General features: G+C 31.6%; 1 protein-coding gene across 1 annotated transcript in view; it reads left to right on the plus strand.

Annotated features, from left to right (window-relative positions):
- The first annotated feature begins 15,285 nt into the window (after positions 1-15,285).
- Positions 15,286-25,501, plus strand: part of LOC108909206 (neuroendocrine convertase 2) — a 134,187-nt gene continuing 123,971 nt past the window's right edge. The window contains exons 1-4 of the mRNA XM_018713462.1: positions 15,286-15,366; positions 18,064-18,310; positions 22,075-22,112; positions 22,181-22,257. Coding sequence (XP_018568978.1) covers positions 15,286-15,366; positions 18,064-18,310; positions 22,075-22,112; positions 22,181-22,257 — 443 coding nt within the window. The remainder of the gene's footprint in view (positions 15,367-18,063; positions 18,311-22,074; positions 22,113-22,180; positions 22,258-25,501) is intronic.

Consider the following 25,501-nt stretch of genomic DNA (forward strand, 5'->3'; position numbering starts at 1 on the left):
TAATAATGAAACTATCTCAGAATATTGTTTTACCTCTTGAAACACCTTTTTCAAGACGTAATGACGTAAACTACTGCTCTAAACAAATTAAAATCACTAGTCAAAGAATTTCTGAATTAAGAAACGAAGAAAAATATTAAAATATTTTTAATTATGCGAAAAATATTATTGGACTACCAAGTAAACTGGGCAAAAGTTGCGACGAATTAGAAATATTTTTGAAATATATTTCCTTTTAATTAAGTACCTACTCGTTTTGAGAAATTAAATGATTTAAATGTCTTTGCTTTAAGATTCCTCAAAATTTCCCGAATATGCAAACAAATTTTTTTCTGTTACTTAATTTTATTGTAAATACAAAAGTTATATTATTATTAATAATATAGCTTTTTAATTTACGGTTATAGTAGGGCTGTCGTCGAAGATCTCCATAATAAAAAATGACGTGAAATTTAATCCTATTATATCCAAATAGTTGAGTATTATTTTTTATAAAATCTGAATGAAAATCCTGTTCGTGAACATCAGTTTTTCTGTAACACTGTAAAAGCAACTAAAAATTACATTTAGTCACTTGATCTTGAAAATTTAAAAGGGCCTGACCTATTCACAATGTCACGAGCCACCACTGATGTATCATCATAAAACAAAAAAAAATCAGTACGAAATGATGACTGTTTCTCGGAACCGCAACATTAAAACTCTTTCAAAAAAATTGACATGGTAAACATGATGGAATCGGTCTGCTAGCGCCATCGCCATTAAGAGATTTTACTAAAATGACAAATAGACACAAATGATCCAAATTCAATATATCATCATTGATATCTCAATTATTATAGAAGTAGAAATAGAAATTAAATACGATTCAATTGAGAAAGATTTAAGGCATTTTTTGTAGCTATCATAACCTTTTATATTTGAATAAAACTGGAAATTTTGAATTTAAGATTTTATACTATTGGGACATTTTTTAAAGTATTTCTTCATTCGTTGGTCAATACGATAATAATAATGAAATTGTAATATTTCTGAAAGTAGAAAAATAATAGTAGACCTTGCGTCTATGTCATTTTGGTTTCTGTTCACAAATGAATGGCTGACTGGAAGAACGCAGTCACTTTCACCAGGTTTGGAGTTATGATTTTGCACATACTAATAATAATAATTGATGTAGGGGTAGGTTACTACCCACGTATTAGATAATATATTGGCATACCACGTCATTCCAGCCAGCCATTCAAATTATGAACTTGCTTTCGATCAATAATGATTTACTCTAACAATAACCCTCAGAACTGTCAAATTATTCCTACTAGATCAGAGCACAGGTGTATGTAATACTCCCAATAACAGACGCATTAACATAATTTAGTCTATAAATATAAACTTAAACAAGGGACGAGAATATTACGTAAATGTTCACTTTGGTTAACATTAAAGTGTGGTATTTTATTTTATCCAAGAAAATTACATTTTCTTGATTCATTCGATAAAAAATATAAATATAGCTTTTCCCAAAATTACATATATACAACTGAAAATCAAAACATATATTGGCGAATTGCATGAATCTAATCTAAAAAAATGTGCCTGAAAAGAATTTAAGACCAATCAAATGAATATTTAGTACTAGAAACAAAAAAATAACAATTTATATTTCAAAATGTAAATAGTATTTCAAATTGTAAAACTCTCAAAAACTCTAAAAAAAAATAACCATAATTTTGAAACAAAATGACATACTAGTACTTATTTAAAATTCCAATGTATTTTTAATTTCTGTTAATTATCCCGTTGCAATAACTGTCAATAAAACTATCTAATTGACCCAAAAATTTTTGTAACTCAATTCCCTTAATAAAAACTTTCATTCTGTTAAAGTCCAATCCAATTTCGGGAACTGCTCTCATGTAACACTGTTTCTGACTGAAGTAATAAAAAATTTACTCACCACGAAACTACCACATTATCTTAGACACGCAGGTATTACAGAACAAAGACTGTATTTCAGTTTCTGACCGTAGCTATCGAAAAAGCCGAAAGTTTTACTCTTAACTTTATGTTCAAGCATTTGACTCCAAGCGATTCATCTAAAGATTTATTTCGGGGGTGAAACTCGGAATTGATAAAAAAAACATTTCTAATGATAAAGACAAGCAGTAATTTATAATTATAATCAAAATATATTTAAATATTTTTACATATGATGTTCATACATCATCATTAAATCTGCCAGTTAATTATAGGCATAAAGTATTTTCTTCGGGGTGAATTGTATAGAAAAATCTTCGACTTTGATTTGTTATGATCCAAATATGTCAGTTCGTGCTAATACAAATTCCCGATAGAAAAATTTTGTGTTTATTAAAACCATGTTATTAGTTAAAACTTTTGTGAAATTTTACAGTAACAACAAAATGGATTAAAACTGAATCATTTCAGATATATATTATATATTTTCTGAATTTATTCAATGTCGCTATTAAAAGAATTACGGAATAATTATTGTTTCGTCTTAGGATAGAGGATGGATGAATAAACTTGTTTGAAATTATTAGGTTTAAGGTCCATATTATAACAAAGTTAAATATCCATCACTTTAAAATTTATAAAAGTTTAAACTTCAACATGGCCTTAAGCTTCTTTAAATTTTAAAGCAGTTTTCAATTTCTTTATGAAATTGACTCTTTGAAATATTGATAGTATATCAGTAACTCGCTTACAGAATGACATAAAAATTTGGGAGATTTTATAGGATGAAATTCTGAACATTTTGCAATAAGGAACCTATAGTCGGAAATGTGAAAGAAAGTTTCTTCATCACTATGCATTTTCTACGTATTCGGTAGGCTAAATGAAACATCAGAATACTGTAGTATGGAAAACTTTTATTGACAAAACAGTAGAGTACAATCAAATACTGTAAATCTGTGGCTTCACTACTTTACAGTAAATGTTCAATGTGACGACCACCAACTTCATTACATAATGTGCAACGACAAACCATGTTTTGTCTGATTCTCTTAACACTTCTCTTAACACTTTGACGAGGGAGCCACTGTGAGAATTTTTGCCGTGATTCAAAATCAGGCTGTCCCATACATAAACTGCTTGATCATGGAATGAATGTAAATGCAAAATCCGCCAGACACCTCCGTGATCTACATGCATTGCATGGGCAATTGCATGTGTGCTTGTTCTTGGATTGACAATCGAATGTTCTATAATCTTCTTCAAATTCAAGGCTTCGTGTCTTTATTGCACCTGCCTGATGTGCATCAGTTGATCAACATTGCTGAATAATAGGCTGCTAAGAAGTCGTCTGTTTGGGTACCTTCCTGCCTACAACTGACGAGCTGCACTGTCATTCATGCGAGCTTCACTAAAACGCAAAGGCATACCAGCAAGTTCTTCAAATGTATAAGTACCCTCCAAGAAGTCAGAACTTAACTACAGTACGTAAAGCACAATAAACAGACAACTGTACGCTGACTTAAGTTGACTAAGCTATGTATTTTCAGCACAGCCCCAGTGGATGGAAGGGGTGAACTGAAGGACGACAAGCACTAAGTAAACAATTTCCTATACACAGGCTCAGGTTTTCCATCCGCAGCAATAATGAATGGAAGGGTAGCCCCAAGTGATAGGAGGTCAAAAACTTTATTTCGCTTTACCGGCTATAGGTTGCTTATTGCAAAATGTTCCAATTTCATCCTTTATAATCTCCCACCTTTTTAAAACATCATTCTGTAACACCCCGTTTGTTAATTATTAAAAGAGGTGTCGATTGGTTGACTTATCTGTATCCAATACAGACATATTTAGATTGACACAAGAATTATTATCTCTAATAAATATTAGTCAGTAAAAAACGAATACTGGGTGTTTCAGAAAGAATTGTACATACTGTAACGATAGAGTGAAAGGTCAGTACGGAATCACCACTTAAATAAATCTTCTGTTGAAATTTGTGGATATGCAAGGTAATTTTTGAACTTTTACTAAAAGTTATTTTGGCTGTTATTTAGAAATTAATTTATTTTTAATATACAAATGCTTTATTAGAATTCCAAAAGTTCAGGAGCGTATCGGGAAAATTTCTATTTGTTTGTAATTCGTCCGAAAAATTCACCGCATATATATTTTCTGCTATTTTGTATAAAAAATCATGAATTTGACTTTTTTGATATACTTTTCTTATAAATTAACAATGGAATCTTGGAAACACTTTTTTAATCTGTGCTTCAATATAATTTTAGCAATGGAAACAGTTAGAGCTAATATTTTCATATTTCTGTTATTTGTTAATAATACCAAGACTTTTTGCTGCAATTTTATTATTATTTTTATGAAGAAACATATATTCTCTTGTCACCTCTGAAAAGTTCCTTCTGCATATTTTTCTAAATATTTCAGTATATAAATTACGAGATAGATTATTAATATATTAATAATAATTATTCTACGGTCTTGACAATCTGTAATTTTAACCTCAATACTCTGTTGGCCTTCAGTAATATATTAGTCCAGTCGGTATCGGTTTTAAAAGTAGGTTCTATGGAGAATATAGTAACGCTAATTTTTGTTGAAAATAATTCTAAATATTATGTAAAATGGTAATTGCGATATGCGCCCGCTGAAAAAGTTGTGCATAATTGTTAGCGCAAGAAAATGTAAATAAAATTTTAAAAAGGCGTATTTTTCTCCCTCCTTTCTACAATAGAGAAAATAGTCAAAGTAAAAAAAGTTTCGTTTTGAGATTCTCTTCAAAATAAAAGTGGTCCGAATGTTTATGTGCATTATTGTTGCTTCAGTGCAGTATAGACCGAAAAAGAAATTCGTGAAAAGACGTTATTTTTTTTCATGAATTTATTTCGGACCTTGACTTTAGAGCAGCCATATAAAAAGTATGATTCTGAGTACTTCGTGATATGGTAATATGGCAGAAATTTTTTCATCGAAATCGCCGGTAGGTTTCGCACAATTCAATTGTTAATTAAGAAAATACAGTATTATACTTATTCTTCAATTCTCTCTCACGATAAAACCAATGATTATTTTGAGCTCCCAATTTTTATATATACCCTTTGAAGTCTCAACTATCAATCTCCATTTAAAAATTTTCGATTTTATCCATTTTGGCAACAATTAGAATTTTTTCAACATTTCTTCGAAAAAATACTTATAAACATTTAGAGCTGGAGCTACCGTATTTGCATATCCTTCAAATGTTCAAAATGATCAAATAGAGGAAGGATTGACGAACAAAATCCACTTTTGATCTTGTGGATACGGTGAATCGTCATAGTGAAATGTTTAAAAAAAAAATTTTTTTTATTTGTAAATTAATCATATTCTGGACTGAAATTGTTTAGACAACCCATTTGCAATATATTTATTGACATATTAATTGGATATAAAATACTCTTCATCCATTAACCAGCTCGGTGAAGGAATATAGCGGGATCTTAGACTAATATGAAAACTCAATGTTGAAGTGAGTTTACGGCAAAATTGTTTAAAAATATTTTTAAATCGATTGTTTTAGATATTATTTATATTGTGTTTGTTTCTTAGTGTACTCTGTAATAGGGCTCTGCCTGTTGAGTATTAATAACTCAATAAATAAATAAATAAAACAACGTACTATACAATAACAATCAAAGGTAATTTTGATTGTTTGAAGCAAAGACTTTATAACTATGAAAATTTGTTTAAATCGGAAATATATTTTAACTGTTCTAATGCAAAAAAGATTATACATTTCACAGGAATCGAGCAGAGTCAAAGAGTGTGGAGTGGGGAGACTATGCCAGCGGAGCAGCATAATTCACTCAACTTCAATCGACTTTTTTTCATAACTTTTCTCTCTAATGTCAATGTTCTCCGAGTTATACATGAAAGAAGGAAGAAAAATGCGCCTTTTTATTTTTTTTACATTTGCTAGCGTTAACAATTACCTATGCACAACTTTTTCAGCAGACGCATATCGAAATTATCATTTTACATAAGGAATATTTAGAACTATTTCCAACAAAAATTGGCGTTACTATATGAAACATCCATCCCGAAACAGATACCGACTGAACTATATGGTGATTTTAGTGAAAATCATACTGTATATCCCCAATTTGGGCTCCTAGGGCTTCTTTCATCAGTTTCCTTACTCTACTAGGTTGCCTCACTACCTACCTACCTACCTTATTAGTCTTAAATCTATATAACTAACCAAGACAATTTATTAGATTACATTGAATTATCATTGGATGAAATATGAAATAAATCATTTTAGAAAGCTTAACTTTACGCTGCCTTTTAGCATGTTTGATCACACATTATGAATATAATTGGTCACATAAATTTGATATATTTTACAAAATAATTCTAGATTCAGATTTTGATTTTGAAGAAAAACTTCATCCGATTTTCGTATATAAACGGAAAAATCATAGTCAATTGTCGGTATCTGGAAAACTGTTAGAAATATGTATATAAAATGCTAAATAGAAACTAAAAAGTTCCTTCCAGCTGCATCAGAAGAACAACCTCATACTCAAAATAAATAAAATACCAGAGCGTCATCGGGCGATGTGTAACTAAAACTTTTTTATCCTACATTTGAGCCACTAAAATTTTTTATGGCTTCCATAATTTAATTGTCTTTCAAGAATATACATATTGTAATTATTCTGTTTAATCTAAAACCACTTTCCCCCTATTGATACAGTCAGTAGATTAATCAGTACTTCTTATGCATGGTGAATGCAAGAGCACTAGTTACATATTAGTATTCAATGTTCTCTGTCATTAATCGTTAAGCAAATTCCAACCACAAAGCCCAACGTAATCCTCCTTCGGCTATGTTATTACACGGAGAGGATTGCTCATTATCACCGCGCTGTGCAGTTTCTGTGCCTTGATGTTCTCATAGCTAAAAGGTATTCCGCCAAATGTTATTGAAGTGATTTTCGATGCAAATAACAGGGGAAGAAAAATCTCAATATACATTATACTGATATTTTTCTTCCCTTGTTATATATACAGGGTTTTTCAAGACATATGTCGGAAAATGAAGGGTATAATTCTTTGGCTAATTCTAAGAAAAAAGTTCATATTAACATAGATCCGCAAATGGACCGTTTTCGAGATATAGATTTTTTCTTTCAGTTCTTTGACGATATCATTTGAGATACAGGAATCAAATTTTATACACGTATTACCATTAACATTAGTTACTTTTGAGGGTTAATTAAACTTTTATTCATATGACAGTGACGGAGATTTTAGGATTGCGTGAGGTTCTTTGGCCCGTAATTTTTATAACTTTGGGAAAATTGTCATTTTGAAAGCATATTTTATACCACCAATATTTTCTATACAAAAAAGATACATAGTCATCATCAAAAGCTCTAACACGAACCGTTTCCAAGATAAATGGCGTTTTATGATGGAAAACATGAAAGAATTTGGCAAAATTATAAAAAAATACTTCAAAACTAAGCAAATAAACAATAAAAATCACAACAGTTGTTGAAAATGGCCTCCTCCTACGGTAATGCAGGCTTCCAACGTACATCTGCAATAAGATGCGCAACACTCCGGGCATTTTCGAATAGGTACGTGAGTCACTCAGACGCAAGTGTATGAATCGTTTGCAAATAATCGGCATTGCTTCTGATATTGAGTTCTGTAATCCTGAAGTTATTGATGAATACTAAATTTCCTCTACTCTCCGTAGGCACAAAGTCTGCTTCAACTTTGCAATTGAATTTAGTGGGTTTCTTTATGGGTGATGCCCTGCAAATGAGTCTATCTGCAATCGTGGCATATATCTGTAAACAGTTGCGAATGGTTCGAGAAAATCGACTCCGTAAGAAAATCAAAATAGCGGTTTTTAGTTTTCGGCAAAATCCAAAAACAGGTCAAATTTGTTTCTGAGGGGGACAACTTTTGGCTCAAAAAGCATACCAAAATCTTCAACCCCCTAAGTGGGGGTGCCTAAATTGTTTCAAATGGGAATGGGCGTCAAGTGGGGAGTCATTAGAAAGGGCTTTTAATTCTTTATATATTGATTCTTACTTTTTGAAAATCGATTCATTATTTTAGAAAATATGCAGCTTTGAAAATACGAACAATATTTTTGACGAGAAATGCGAAAATCGATTTAATTATACTTCAAAACTTACGGTATTAGTCAAGTAAATGCTGAAAATGTTGTCCGCCAACTTGCATACAATGATACAGGTTGTCTTCAAACCGTTGTCGAACATTCTGGAGCACTTGCGGTGTTACTTCGCGACATACATTAATGATTCGTCCTCGCAGATCTTCCAAGGTATCAGGTGGAGTGCTGTAAACTTTGCTTTTAATGTGCCCCCAGAGAAAGAAATCTAAAGGATTTAAGTCGGGTGACCGAGGGGGCCACTCAATTGCACCTCTTCGTCCTATCCAGCGTCCTGGAAACGTCTCATTTAGGTAATTGCGCACATTGAGCGAGTAATGTGGAGGAGCTCCGTCTTGCTGGAAAATCAGTTCGTGTTCATTGTAAGCAGGGTCGTCCTCTATGATATTTGTTAGAGCTGGGTCGATGACATTTTGTAGTAAATCCAAGTACATATCGCCTGTCAAATTTCCAGGAAGGAAAAAAGGACCTACAATGGAATTTCCAAAAATACCTGCCCATACATTCAACTTCTGGGGGTGTTGGGAGTGTGTCTCATGGAAAATCCTTGGATTGGTATCAGCCCAGTAACGACAATTATGGCGATTCACTAAACCATTCAAGAAGAACGTACACTCGTCCGAAAAACACACATTAAAGAGGAAATTATCGTTTATCGCTCGTTCAGTCATTATTTCGCAAAATTGCAAACGACGATCAAAATCGTCTTCATTTAGCTCTTGCACTAGCCGAATCTTATAAGGATGGAATTTGTATTTTTTTAATATTCGTTGGACACTTGTACGACTCACTCCTGTCGCAGTAGCCAATTGCATTGTACTCAGCGTACTATCCATTGCCACTTGCCCCAATACCGCTATTTCCGTAGGTTCATTTAGTACCGGATTTTCAACCTGCCTCTTTTTGTTATGAACGGAGCCAGTTTCGCGAAATTTGGCCACCAATTCGCGAACAATTTTTCCAGACGCATGTTTCTCAGGATGCCGTTGGTTGAACAGTTCGGCGACCCGATTTCCGCATTCATTGTTTTTGAAAAAAAGCTCAATAATTTCTACTCTTTCTGGAATTGAGTACACCATAATTAATCAATTTAAAAGACTCGGCAGTATTGGTACTCTTCAACTACAAGTCACAAGACAGTTATCTAGCAACTTCTTGTGGCCTATCTAAATACGAAACAAAAAGCGGACAATTTTTTGCTCACCAAAATCAGGCTAAAGAATTCGCAAATCAGAAAAAAAAACAGCGAATTCTTTTGAAGGAATTTACCAAGCTAATACCGTAAGTTTTGAAGTAAAATTAAATCGATTTTCGCATTTCTCGTCAAAAATATTGTTCGTATTTTCAAAGCTGCATATTTTCTAAAATAATGGATCGATTTTCAAAAAGTAAGAATCGATGTTTAGAGAATTAAAAGCCCTTTCTAATGACCCCCCACTTGACCCTCATTCCCATTTAAAAAAATTTGTGGGATGGCACCCCCACTTGGGGGTTGAAGATTTTGCTATGCTTTTTGCGCCAAAAGTTGTCCCCCTCAGAAGCAAACTTTACCTGTTTTTGGATTTTTCCGAAAAGTTCATTACTACCCTGTAATGCCTTGCTGTACGTTTTCGATGGGCTACGCTGTATATAAAACTCATGTATTGATTTACTGAAGCTTTTGCACGTAGTTTTATTATGATTGCAGATAGACAGGACTGATTTTACTTTGTATATCCAGAATGTAGGTAGGTACTGTGTACAGTTTCTGTGGATTTATTATTCCCCCCTTGTCTCTTTTAGAGAAAAATTATATGGACCAAGAGAAATTTTCTTGCGAATTCAAACAGTACATGGAAAAACAATGTTGCTCTTTGAAATACAAACTATGCCTGTGTTTTTTAAATAGAATATCCTATAAATACACATTTCTTTAAAATTTCTGTTACGTACGGTTTCATATTATGTCTCTAAGGATAAAGGAGATATGACCATAAGTCTGCATAGGTTCAATGTATCGGAAATAGATTATTGTTAGGTTATAAGTCTTTCTCTAAAAGATTACATCTACATATATTTGCCATACCTTCCTGATTATTGTTGCTTACTTTCTTTTCTTATTTGTTATGTCTAGAGAGTGTTAAAAATAATTAAAACACTCTTATCTGCCAACTAGTTATTTTAATAAATTTAATAATTTTAATAATTAAGGACTACGGTTTTAATCATTTCAAAATATACGTTTGGAGTGTAGAGAAGTATACTTCAATAGGTACCTTCTATTAGAAATCGATAGACGTATAAATGAGCTTCCGACCTTTACGAACCTTCTTCCAATTTACGAACATTTTAAAGTTCAGCTTCAATTTACTTTATGAGATGTGTAAATTTCGACCGAGATGTAAAAGTCAGAGCAATTTATAGGTTCATCACACGCTGCCACTTTATAGCAGGCAGTAATTACAAAGTACTCGAATTTATTTCCTTTGTGAATTTAGCGAGAAGGAACTCAATTTCGAATTCGAAGTTTCTAATTATGCACGTGTATATCAAAGAGAGAAACAGTGATGGTTGAAATAAGGTTTTAACTAATGAAACACTAACCTATACTCTAAAAAATAACAGTTCATATTGGTCTATACCATAGTGTACCAATATGATAGACATAGTTTAGCAAGATAATTCAAATATTATTCAACGTTGTACATGATTTATTTAGTTAACAAATGGTTGAGTGAACATTATTCAACAAATAGTGTTATGGTTTCATCACAATTGGGCGTGGCTTTAACAAAAAAATTGTGTTGATTTCGAGCATTTCATTTTAAAAGGATGCGAAACACACACATACAGTGGGTATATTTGAACAATTTAATAATGTTATTAATATATTATTATTTTCACAAATTACAAATCACAAATCACAAATCTAAAAAATATTTATTTATAATGAGCAATCCCTTCCTAATAATGTCCGTTTCCGGGTTTAGACAGTAACATACCTATATAAGCTGATACTCGTCTGGAGTTTATGATTGGGGTTGTTATATAAAGTGCCGTAAAAAGTAAAAAAAAATTAAACTGGGCAGATTGATATTTAAGGACATAGGCCATGAAAACGAGTAACACGATTATATACAACTACACCTCTAATAAGTTTCTCAGACACATTTTTCCTTGCATAAAAACAAGCCATAAAGTGGTCATATTTGCGCAGACCGTAGCAAAACCTTGAACAGTTATTCTGATTTTCTCGAAACGTTTGTTAATCTTTTACAAACGGAAACTTTGTGGCAGCAAATAAATAAACAGTCGTAATCTATAATAATAATAACAATAATAAATGATTTTATTTGCAATTGCATACAATAATTTAACACAAGATTACAAACAAAAAGAAAAAAAATACAAGTAATACAAATTGCAAAATGGCAGAGTTCAGGTTAAACCTTCTCTTCCACTCAACCAAAATAATATTTATAATCTAAAACTAACAAGTAAAAATAAATTAAGACAAACATATTTAAAATAACTACACAAAATTACAGTTTAAAAACAATTATAAAGACTAAAAGTAATACCACTGGTACAAAAAAAATGTATATTATAGTATTAAGAAACATCTATCGGATAACATATTTTGTTTTATCTTTGACTTAAATATTGGTAATTTACAGGTTTTAGAGTAATGAGGGATTAAATTGTAATATTTGGTAATTTGATAACTGAAGCAGTTCTGATATAAAGATGTTACATGAGTTGGTACAGATAATGTATTCTTAAATCTTATTCAGTTTGTTGTCAATAGTGGGAAATTAGAGGCCAAATTTCAAAGAAAAACACCAAATTTTCTCAATTGTCGACGTTTCGTCACTTATCGTGACTGCCTCAGGACACTATAAAATTTAATAATTTCAAAATTACATCACAATTTATAAATAACAAACTTAACATTAAAATATTAAAAAAGTGTGTCTAAAACATTACAATAAAATGAATACAGTAATATCTATATGTATAAACATGAAAAAAAAAATAATACAAATACAGACACACTAACAATTTTTATATGTCACAAATTTAAAAACAAAAGTATTAAAATTACATAAACAAAATGTTTTTATATAATAAATAATAAAATAACAAAATATGGTGAATGAGCAAGAAACGCAACAAACAACAACCTGTGCATAACATGCGAAAAAGAAAAATTTAAATTAAAATTAAATCTACGTATATTGTTTATATGTTACTCACATTACAGATTTAAGTGCTTCACTGTGTAGATATTTAGGAACTCGTATTCAGGAACATAAGAGAGATTGTATGAATATATTAAATCTAATAAAGCCAAAAAAAGTAACAATTTATTTTATTTATTTTTTTTATTTAACCCTTTCAGTCCCAATTTTATTTATTTTTGTAAAAAGGTTCTTCTTGAAATATATATATTATTGGTAAGTAATAAGACGAATTTTGTTGTATTTATAAAAAAAAATATATTTTTTTTGTATACAAAAAAACATGGGATATATATATCCCAAGGGGAATTTTCGAAGGTACAAATATAATTCTTAGCAATGCTGAAAAAACCATAGGGATATATATCACCCGTGCAAAAAACTCAATGGAACAAATATGTCCAACATACTATTTTTATATATTTATTTTGTAAATGTATTACCTAAATGTACAATATGTATACATATACAGCATATATACTTCTGGAATAAATAAATAATAAATATTACCCGCTAAACTTATAAAACTTTTGATAAACACGCAACTACACGTACTACCATATGTATCTCACTCATAACTAAGGTTATAATTCGAGCGCGGCGTTGTCAAATGCTATAATTTGATTAGATATGACTAAAAACACCGCAAACTATCAAAACAATGTAAAATTGGGACTTACATGACCCATTGATTACTCTAGACAATGCTCGGGATATATGTATCCCTATGGGACCGAAAAGGTTAAAGAAAACTACTAAAAAAAATTTTTTTCACGATTAAATTGTTAATAACTTTTTTTCCTGATAAAATACTTTGTCAGCAAATTAGCCTGTTATTGTACTCATCATTTAAAGTAGACCTGTGCAGTTATTTCCGGGTTATCAAGGTTTGACACACGCCGAACCTCTGCCAACTGGACTGTAAATAAACTAAGGACCAAAAGATCGTATTACTGCTTCTTTGCTAATTGGATAGCTCGATATATAGCTTGTACCACATAAAAGTGTAGTAAAATGTACAATGTTCCTCAATGGTTAAATAAAGTTGTACTAAAACGTGAAATAGACCTCAGATTACCATTAAAGGAAATGAACCTCTGAGTAATGGCATACGCAGTTTCATTTATACAAGTCTCCACGCTTCTTAATCTGTCTCTGAAATGATAATGACTTTGTAATGATAGTTGCGATGTTCAGTTCTGCCACAGAGGTTATCCTGTATAGATATTTTACTTAAAATCTGTATTATTAAGGATATGAAAGTAATAAAGCAATCTAAAAAGTCTTCTTTGAATAACTGAAATATGAAACCTATTAAGATTTGGTGTTTTTTTTGTCGCAATGTGATATACGTAACTAAAATTTCCACTGCTATTATATAGATGATTTTCTTTTTCGGAAAATATGAAGACAACGCATTTAATTATTGGTTTCACTAAAACGGTATAATTTGCAGTTAAGGGAACTTGGAAACAAATTATATCTGAGTTCACGATAATATTTCAAAGGAGAGTGGTCATTGTCTTATTATCGTGAGAAATAAAGTTAGTGCTTTCTGTATTAACTTGAGAAGTTTTCTACAGTCCTTTCTACTTCGTATTTTGAGTCTAGTTGAGGCTGCATATCTGAAGGGTTTCAGTTGCTGCACCAGTGTGATGTTTCCTTGGTTTATTTTAAAAGAATTCCTTTTATTAAAATTCTTCTCTGATTGTACAAACAATGCCGAGAAATTTGAAGGTTCCGTTTTAAAACAATCCGCTTTATAATTAAACTTTTGATTTAATTCTCACTTCTAGTATTAAAAGTGATTTAGGTAATGAATATGCAAAAGGTGTACAAGATTATAAACTTCGATTGCGAGGACAAAGATTAAAACTCGTGATTAATTTTACTTGATATATATATTTTTTTTTGATAAACCAGGTTATAAAAAAAATCGTTCCCCATGAAATGTAAATTTATTAAAATGGAAAGTAATAAATTATATAATTATTTAACACCTTAATGGAAATTTACGAAAAGTTGCTGAAAATGTTGAAAATCTTTAAAAACATACTGTCATCAGGTGAGCAAATCAGTGATAAGGGTATTTATTCAAAAATACTGCAGTTAGTTTGTATATTTCGTTAATAAATAATAGGAGGGTAAATGCAAAAAATCTTAATTCAAGTTTTTGTTGTGTGTAATACGTGCTTATTCTAAAACAGTTTCTTTAGTATAAATAGGTTAGACCAAGAAAATAATATAGAGTTAATATTATAGTGCATTTTGATAACTGTTAAATGATAAGGAACCAGAGTACCTTCCATCAATTGTGTACATCTTTGCGATGAAAGTAGTAAAAATAGATCTAAAGTTCACGTTTTTGATTTTTTAAAAGATAAAGTTTTGTGCAAATTTTATTGTGATTTCCATGACGGCTTAATTCCAAACGCCGACATCACTTCATAAACAAATGTTTTCTGCATTGTTTTAAGAAATTAACTATATTTTCTATAGTAGTGGTATGTAGTAGATTGGAGCCGCCACAGCCTGGCAGTTAGACAACAAATGGGATCTTTTTGCCTAAATTTTCCTCCTATTTTCCACAGCAAATGTATTCCGAAAATGATTTAAGAATTTTATTTCAAATGCTAGAGTATATGGGTCATAGGAGGTTAGTGATAACGTCGTGTGTCACACTTAAGTAGTTATCTTAGGACAGAACTGGTCCACCTCAAGCCTCAAGGTCATGTCATCAGGGGCGGGCAATAGATGTTCAGCAGCAGCAGCCACGGTGACGATGTCCTCCAACATCATGCCGAAGAAGTGTCTGTGTGGGTGGTGATTAAAGAAGGTAGCGGCAGCTGGGTGTAGGAGGACAGATGGACTCCGCTGACAATGATCGCGAAGTCGTTGTCGTCGAAGAGCGTCAGAGTGTCAATGTGTACCAGGTGGAAGCAGGATTCTGATCGCGAAATGGTAATGGCACAGAAGATAAAACAACCAGAATTATATCTCGTTGTCGGCACCTTTGATCACTGATGTCTGTTTTCAGGGACCTTGAATGCCGTAAATCCCCCACTTTTGGTATACAAAGTCAGGATTGTATTAAGTGAAATTTTATTGCGTTAAACAGAGATGTACTAACAAAAAAGCCAGGAATTTATGTGCAGCAGAAAATGACGTTAATCATGCAAAATACTTGGTTATTTAGGTGAAAAGTCTTTTAAAAGCGAATTTTAGATTTATTTTAATTTTAAGTTAATCCAGTCTATTATATTATATGAAATTATTCAATGTCAAAAATATTTATATAGTTAATATCAAACTACTGAATAATTACATATTCAATATTTATTAACATAAATTTATAAGTACAAGGCAAAAAATGAAAAAGGAAAAGAATTGCGTAAACAAACATTTGTATAATATACAAATATATCTATCAGTACATAAATATACAGGGTGTCCCGTTCATGTTTCAAAAAAACTTGTGTGTAAGATCCTCTTGGTAAAATAATGGGGGTAGTTCATGTAACGTTTTTTTCGTACACGCCCTGTTTTCGAGATACAGCGTGTTGAAGTTGTTACTTTCCAAATGGTTTTTGGTTAATTATCTTTAAATAGGCTAAAGATAAAAATGTAAAAATTGTAAACATCAACTGTGCGTTAAGAATAATGTGCAAACGGTTTCTTTTTGAAAAGGGGTACAATAAAAAAAAATATGTTAAAAATCAAAATTTATTACATTTTTAAACGGTTCTGTAAACTCTAAAGCATACTACAAAAAAGGTATATTTGTCGAAATTCGGTAGCATGTACTTACCATTTTCGAGAAAAATTACGTTGCATTTTTTTTGCTCACATAAAGCGGCATAACAAAATATTAAATTGAAAGAGGACTTTACCATTGAATGGGTCGAAGACATTTAGCTACCAACAGTATTTGCATTTAAGACTATAATTTTAATTTCTTACGAATCACATTAAACAGTTAAATTGTAAAACATATTATTAATTAAAAAAAAAACTAAATTTATTTTGAGTTTTAGATTGTTGTAAACTAACATTTAAAAAAGTAAATCAAAATCAGGAAACGCCATATTTCCTTTCAACACCACAATTCATAGTTTTTATATTGTCTTTTATTTTCTAATACTTAATTTGTCCTTAATTTTACAGTACCTTATAGAATAATACACTCGAACAATCATTTATTTACACAACACAATAAATCACGTAAAACGACGCCAATGCTCAACGCGCGGGATAACAAACGACAAACAGGTTCATAAAATGGCTAAAATGCTTTTGTAACTACGCCACTTTGTTCCTATACCAAAAGTGGGGGGTGCGTGCACCGATCTGCGCGAATACCCCCACCACGCCAACTTATAATTCTGGTTGTTTTATCTTCTGTGGTAGTGGCGGCAAGGGCGACCAGCAGGTGTGTGTCGGCAGGAAGCAGCGGACGTGCCTTTTATAAGAAATTAAGAAAAAATCCGAGAATGCCATGCCTGTTGGTGACGTAAACGCGAGGGAATCTAGACTTGTTTCAGTTAGATCCATGACTCAATAAAGCAGCCTGAAATTGGTTTATAATTATCGAACATTTACAAAATGGGCAATCATATGAGAAACAGAGGTGCCTTTTACAAGCGTTGTAACCCTAAATAGTTCCTTAAAATTTTTTACGTATTATTAAGCGTACCGATCCAGTGATATATTTACTCTGTGATGCTTATAGTCAGCTTATTAAGGGGAATTTCTACACAGAAGAGCTGTAGAAGATCAAACATCCTAAGTCTACCTTATGGAGGAGGAATGTAGCAGGAGGGGGATAAAATGCTAGTCAAGTGGCTGGGGTTTGATAGCACTCACTTGATTTGAATTGATACAAATAGCATTGTTAAGCTTCATTATTTCGCTATTGTAAAAACGCTATTGTTGTTATTAAGTATTTATAACATTGATATGTCAATATAATATAATTATTATTAAATATACATCACTGCATTTATTTATTTATTTATTTAACAAATGAATTTAAAATTTGTCTATTACTTTTTAATTTTAAGGGAAAAGGAAAGAATAAAATGTAGTACTAAATTTTAAATAATTACCTATATTGTTCAATATATGTCTACCTCTATATATCAACCTGTATATTCGAACTTTATAATATTTTATTAGTCTATTAATTCCAAATTTGTAGCACTGGTAGCCGTACCCTTGCTCACTAAATACGAGCTTGCACCTGATGTAAATTATAGGCATACTGTTGATGAAAAAACACATGCATAATATACTGAAACCTTATAATACTGCAATTGTTGAGAGAAATTATCTCCAATTCTTGTCTTCAATTGGACAAACATATTGTCATTTTAAAGATTAATTTTTTAGATGTTCTTTATATGATATAAACAATAATATCTATCAACATTATTTTTAAAATATCGAAAATAGGTTAATTAATTTATCATGGCTAAATTTCATTTTAATTTTTGTTCAAAGTGAAGTCCAAGTCCAGTACATTTAGTTATTTGTTATCAAAAAGTATGCGTTGATAAAAATTAAAATATATATGCCTAGTTAGATTTAATTTGAAGTAGCTTAATATTTCTTAAGACTTTTCTCTACACTATAATTATAAACGTTGTTTCTTTTTTATAGGTGCACACAGCAATACAGCAGCCGGGATTCCTTCGAGTGAAGAGGGGATATAAACCATTAAAAGTTGAAAATCTTGTGAAAAATATACAACCCCACAGAGACCCCTCAGATCCGTACTTTCCTTTCCAATGGTATTTAAAAAATACAGGGCAGAATGGAGGAAAAGCGAAATTGGATTTGAACGTAGAAGCAGCTTGGGCACAAGGTGTGACTGGAAAGAACATCACCACGGCGATTATGGATGATGGTATGTTTATTCTAAATATACTTGTAAAATCCATTTTTGATTTATTATTTTTTTAAGTTGCTAACTGTCTATACGTAATACAAATTGTAACAAATCTCTAAGATTCAATAAATTGGCCAAGGAACTGAAGAGAATAGAATTAGTTGCAATTCATTAGCCACTTTTAGAAGATTCAGTCTTTTAATATTCAATAGCACCAATTCTAGTAACATCCTGATATTACGGAATTATAAATTTACAGTTATTTTAAATATTTAAGAAATATGTAACATTTTTATATTTCTTATTACACTTGCGTTAAGTCTAGCATAAGTTATAAATCATCTTATCCAGTTTGTTATCATAATTGCCTTGCATTCTGAAAATAGGTAACCATTATTGTACTCAGCGAATTGGAAGCTTTTATTGAAACAGGTAAAAAGCTACCACAAACATAATGAACTGGCAATTTCTTAAACAATTTTTTTGGTAAAAACTTTCTAAATTGATTGTGAAAATGCATTAGTATGGAGAGTGTGTAGCTGAGACTGTGCGCAAATTGCGTGGAATTTTCGGTAGAAGGAACGCCCCTAATGAAACAACTGTGGAAAAAATTAGTTCCCAAATTTGAACAAACATTTTCGATTGCAAACAATAAAAAAAAGGCCGGCTCTGACTCTGAAGGGAATAGATATTTAAAAAAGTATTTCAGAATAACTGAGAAGCATCAAGCCAATTACATTATTAAATCAACAAATTAAAACATCTTTATCATGTTCAGAATTTTTTAAATATTTTGAAGTTTGGCAAAACTGTCATAATTAATAGATTATATTATGAAGTTTAAAAATAGCACTAATAAAAGACAATATATCCAAAACTTAATTACATATTATTACAATTTGATAGACAAAATTAAAATCGAAACATAATTAATTTTGTATGTTATATATTTAAGAAATTATTTTAGTGTAATTATTTGAATTGTTTTAGTTTTGTGCCTTTGCTTGTACAGATAAAAAAGGAAGTTCTCTATTGCCATCGATTGTAGGTTGAACGTAATGTAATTTCGTCTTTAAAACAAAATAAAAAATATTTTCAATTCTGTTTAAATTTCTCTATGAACAATCACAATTTTTTGACTTATAACCGAACACGTCGATACGTAATTTAAACGAATTTATTTTAGTCTAGGAGCCAGAGAGGGTTCCGTAGCCAATTAGAGTGCCACGGCTGCAAACAACTTATTCTTAAGTATTTTGACCTCCTGAATCCAAAAAACTTGAAAAGCCTGAAAGTGGTCAGTTTATTTTAATTTTATGCGTTAATAGTTACGTTTTCCCATAAAAAACATACATTTTTTTTTTGAAAATTAAAAGAGATTAACTTTAACCAAAGTTATTGCAAATTTAGTGCAAATATCTTACATTTTCCGTCTCTGCGCGCACCAATTTTACCATATATCTGGTTCTATTGGACAGATTGAGACGCACGACATTTCATTTTAAAGCTTGAACTTTATTTTCAAGATAGGTAAGTTACATTTCTTAATTAATTCATTTAAAAATTAATGGCAGCTTAGAAAGTTGTGAAATTTCCACGAAAATGCTGGTTTTATTGTTTATAAGGCTTTTTTATTATTCAACTTCGATGAGAAGCCAAAAAAGTTACCGGATACTGTTCATCGCATCCTAACAATCATTTCATGCCTTATAGTTATTAGTTTTTCTTTATCAAAATCCGTGAAGAAGACGCGCGTACGTCAAGAGCGATGTACGCGCCCTCGATCGAAAGCTCAGAGTGCACTATATACTTATATGTTTTTGATGTTAATCTAGTTATTAAACAAGAATTACAAACACCATTCGGCTTTGCATGAAGATCCTCCAAACTTTTGATCAATTTTGGAAATTTTGGAAAAGGTAAAATGTAGTTCGTTGTAAATTTCATTGTCAAGGCATTAATAAAATTAATCATATAACCGGTAGTTTAAATATTTAAAAATTAATAATTATTTAGAAACCACTATCGAAGCAAATATTAAAATGGCAGAAGAATATTTAGTTAAAGTCGTAAAGAAAGGTACAAGCTGTAAGAAGTTTGATGACCTACGAGTATGGTCTTATCACCATTCAAAGTCCGCTTTAACAGAAGAGTTGCCTCTTACAAGTGCGTCAATACAACTGCACATTTTAAGGTTTATATTTTATATGTATAGTTTTATACTGTTTAAATAGCCACGATGCAAAATTAGACCCACACATGTTCGGCTGGATATATGATGGGGATATGTTTGCTCTAAAAAAATACAAATATTGCTTCCACCACCAGATGAACTCATCACTAACTGCACATGCAAATTATGCTCTAGAAGATCATGTGTTTGTGTGGCTACAGAAATTAAATGTTGCTCACTTTGCTATTGCCAAAGGCAAAGCTCCTGCAAAAATGTCTATAATGAGCCCATTATTAAAAAAATAAATTAATGAATTAAAATCTTTAAACAACTGTTGTTATTACTTATGTAAATCTTATAAATATCAATAATTAAACCAATTGTTAATGTTAATGTTGTTTTTATTATTTAGTCTTTGTGACTTCTTAATAATAAGAGTTTATAACACGTCGCCCTCTTGTACTCGCGTCTCTTCGCGGGTTTTGATAAAGAAAAACTAATAACTATACTTAAGGCATAAAATGATTATTAGGATGCGAGGAACAATATCCGATAACATTTTTGGCTTTTCATCAAAGTTTAATAATAAAAAAGCCTTATAAACAAATAAAACCAGCATTTTTGTTGAAACTTCACAACTTTCTAAGCTGCCATTAATTGTTAAATAACTAAATTAAGAAATGAAACTTACCTATCTTGTAAAATAAAGTTCAAGCTTTAAAATGAGATGCCGTGCATCTCAATCCGTCCAATAGAACCAAAGATGGGGTCAAAAAAATATGTGTTGGTTATGAGAAAACGTAACTATTAACGCATAAAAAATTGTACTAGCTATAAAAATAAAGTTTTTACAGCCATTTAAACATTTAATTTGTTAATAGCAATTAAACTAACCACTTTCAAGCTTTGCGACCAAGTTTTTTGGATTCAAGAGGTCAAAACATTTAGGAAAAAGTTATTTGCAGCCGTGGCACCCTGATTGGCCACGGAACCCTATCTGGCTCCTAGACTATTTGGTTTTAGTTTACATTTTGAATAAAATTAGTTTTTATTACATTGTAAGGGTGTTTGATTTTTATAAGAAAAAACTGTATATTTAATTTTTGATATAATATGTACGCAACTTGACTGATTTTCTAGATAAAAATTTAAAATGTTTTAAATGTAAAGTTATGTAGATTTTTTTGGTATATTTTTTGGTATAATCCAGATAAAAAAAGACAAAAGCTGTCGAAAATGTTTTCTATAATTGAATTAAAGTAGGAAAAAATAAAATATATTAATTTTGTGTCCACAAATGCGTAGTATTATTTAATTTTTCTTTAAAGCAATGAGATCTTTACGTATGTGACATTTTTAAACAAATTGAATGTTCATATTCCATTAAAGTTTTATTTATCTCAAATACGAGCTCCTGGGGTCCTATTAAGTATGTTTTTTCTTGAATCATCGATTTTTTAATTTTGTAGAGAATTATTTTTCTCCATAATATTTCAATTTCCTATCCCATAAGTTATCCATATCCCTAATTCCACACTAGATTATCTGTCTATACTTAAGCTGCCCAAAAACCGTTAAAATCATTTTAACTTTTCTTATCTCGTTTCAGGTGTCGATTACATGCACCCCGACTTAAAATTTAACTACGTAAGTATAAATTATCCAGAGATAGAACGAAATTAACTGGTTTCCTACCCTCATAAATTTTGTTGCAGAACGCTAAAGCCAGTTACGATTTCAGCAGTAACGACCCATTTCCATACCCCCGCTACACAGACGACTGGTTTAACAGGTAATTTACATTTAATTACTTTTCTGCACGTGTACTTTCTGCAGGGCATCACAATTTTTATAACGGTCACGTTAAAAAATACATTTTTAGAAGGATATACGGTTACATTTAAACTTGGCAAATAAAATTCTTTATGTCAGATGCAAATTTATATGGATAAAAATGTAATTAATGCTGTTTGTTCCATCGGGAATCGACGGGATTAATGTAAACAAAAGTAATTGTAGAACAATTTTCAATATTTTGGTAACTAATTTGAGAGATGACAACACATCTCGAATTAAGGGCTTTCTCCTTGAATTTCATTTATTTTTAGAATCTGACTTTTTGTAGAGCTCCTAAGTGCGGAAAACCAGCCTAAAATAGATGCCAATGCTCCAGACCTAGGCAAACCATCTCTGTGAAGCAAAAAACGCTGAGGAAAAACGAAATATTTTTCCGTTTTGGATTTAACCGCTAAAACTGTCCAACCGCAGCAGATAACATGTGGAGAGCACGCAGTTTCGAATTTTTCCACAAAAACCCCAGGAATGTTACGACATTCGAATTGAGACGCGACATCGAGTTGTCTCGATAAATTTAAAATAACAGCCAGATTCCACGACGGGAAAGTTTACAGTCATGAATCACTCGAATCTGGAAAGGTCAGATGTTAAGATCAAAACTGAGCAGCAGTCCCCGAGCATTCACGGACTATGATCGAACATCGACTCTGGAATCTCGAAGTTCATTAACCAGAGAGAAAATATCTGGCCAGTGTGCGTACACGACTCTAATTCAAACGTGTTCATTGTCTTTCAATATCTTGAAGCCGTCCTTGCTTATTTAAAGGGAAATAAGTTGCAAGGCTATACTGAGGGTTTCACATTACAGATCTAAAATACCTGAAAAACCGAAAGCAGTTTTCCCGGATTCGATAATAGAATTCAAACTTGAACTAGCTGCATCGTGTAATACTTCCTTTCTTGTGATATACCAATACATTGAAAAAATTGACAAAAATGAACTCCTGAAGGATAAAAATAAGCCTACAAAGCAGTGACAAAAGGGCGCACAGAAATAAATAGACTCAGAACTAGTGAAAAAAACAGCCAAAGTGGAAAAAGTGCTCATGAATCATAAGATTCCACTAGAAAACGGCTCAGTTGAAAGCTTTTCTACTAAACCAGTGCCATCCCGAGGGTGTATCTAGTGTTATTAGGCTGACAAAATAGAGCGTAACACAACAACAAGAAATAAAAGGAAAAGGACCAAAACTAGCCCGACGAGCTCTTCCCCAAGTATCCGTATTAGATGCTACTATGTATAAGAGAGCCGCCCAACAAACTAGTTTACCTCTCTGCGGAGCTGTCGGAGTTGAGAGTCCTGGTAATGAGCATTAGTTATGAGGATTTTGATGTAAATAGGATTTTGACGTAAATGAGAGTCTTGTTCAATTGGAGGTATGGGAAAAATAAACACACGCCAGTATCATAAAAATTATAGCTGTGGTGTTAAAATAGATATTTTGGATTCTAGGTCGACAAGTACCGCTTTTGCATTCAAGAATGGAGAGTTTTCGTTATTCAACAATGTAAATGCGACTTTAAATGTGTATTAAACTGAATCGAAATGTTGTGAAAATTGGCGAAAATGGGAGTAAAATTTGACATTTACGACAAATTAATTTGACGTTTATGTAAAAATAGAAATATGTTCAAGCATAATCGTATGAACTAAGATTTCAAACGAGTTCAAAACAGTGGTTGTATTCATGTTCATTTAGGAAATAGTGAGGATTCGCGTTTGTACATCTAATGAAAACACATTGTGTGATTTTATCATAACAAAAATCCAACAAGATCAAACAAACTTAACCGCGATTTACTGAAACAACCACAGAACTCACAGAAACTCCATCTGTGATAACAAAGAACGTAGAAAACGATGCTAGTCCAGGTCCGGCTTAAGGAGGGCTACGGTGGCTATGGCCCCGGACCTCATAAGTTCGGGGGATCTCGACAAGATATGCCAAAATGAATTTTAGTTTTTCTTTTTTAAAATCAAATCATAAAGTTTTTGAAATTTTACATCGAAGTTGCCGATTACGTGAATATTTTTTTTAGAATCAGACAAGGTTAGGTTTTGAAATATATTATCGTTTTTTTTTAAGAAAAAGGGATTGTGTAGAACTTGTAACCCCGGGTCTCACCATAGGTTAATCCGGCCCTGTGCTACCCAAATATATGTCTACATTTTAAGCGTACAACAAACGACAATATGTCTGTTTCTTTTTCATTCATCAAGGATAATTAATAACCTCTGTCGGAACTAGTATCAGTCGCAGTACATATGAATACGATTTCTTGTCTCGTTGTCACGTTGATCAATAATTGAACATATGTCTTTTATATTGATGTATGTTGATGATGTGAACTTAAAGATCCAACGGCTCAACTGTATTATGTTGTAGTGTATACTTTGTGTACGTATCGATCAGATGAAAAATATTTGCCTCGTGCAATATCGAAAGCCCCAGAAAGTGCGGTCTCCTAATTTATTCCTCAAAAATCTTTTTTTTTATCGTAGGTAGCTCAAAATTGAGCTTTTCTATAACATCCAGACAGTAATTAAAAAAACATTGCGATTTTAAGTTTACCCACTTTAACCTAGGCAACTCTTAACGTATTCAAACTTTAGGTACCTAGTTAGTTACATAATAAATGCAGGATTTTTTAGTGTTTTGACGGGCTAGATTCCTATAATGAAAAATTTCCTCGTTCGCTTGAGCTACTAGAAAATAAAATATATTCTTGGATAAAAGCTGCTGAAGACATAGGAAAAATCTAAAGAAATAAAGCTACCACAACTAAATCCCTTAAGGCATCATTATCTTATTAGTCGAAAACACATTCCTTCACTAGCCAAAGTTAAAATTTATACAAGTTAAATATCAAGCAAGACTTATTCATTTGTAAACTTTCCACCCCAACATCTTTCAAACAACAAAAGTATTTCGACTGTCTTTTGTTCGACATATGAAGGACAGACATTACGCAGCGCAATTACAATCCTCTTAGAAATCACCCCCTAATTCTCAAGCAGCTCCTATTGAAACTTTTAAATACCATGTCTTTACATCAAAGTAAAATCTTTGGAAAAGCTCCCTTTATACCATTGAAAATATATTTAGGCATCAGAAGTAAAATTCTATGGAAGGTTGCGTGATAAGAAGTATATTTTTGTATTAAATTACTTTTGTCTG

The sequence above is a fragment of the Anoplophora glabripennis genome, unplaced genomic scaffold (genome assembly GCF_000390285.2).
Source record: "Anoplophora glabripennis isolate ALB-LARVAE unplaced genomic scaffold, Agla_2.0 scaffold398, whole genome shotgun sequence".
NCBI lineage: Eukaryota > Metazoa > Arthropoda > Insecta > Coleoptera > Cerambycidae > Anoplophora > Anoplophora glabripennis.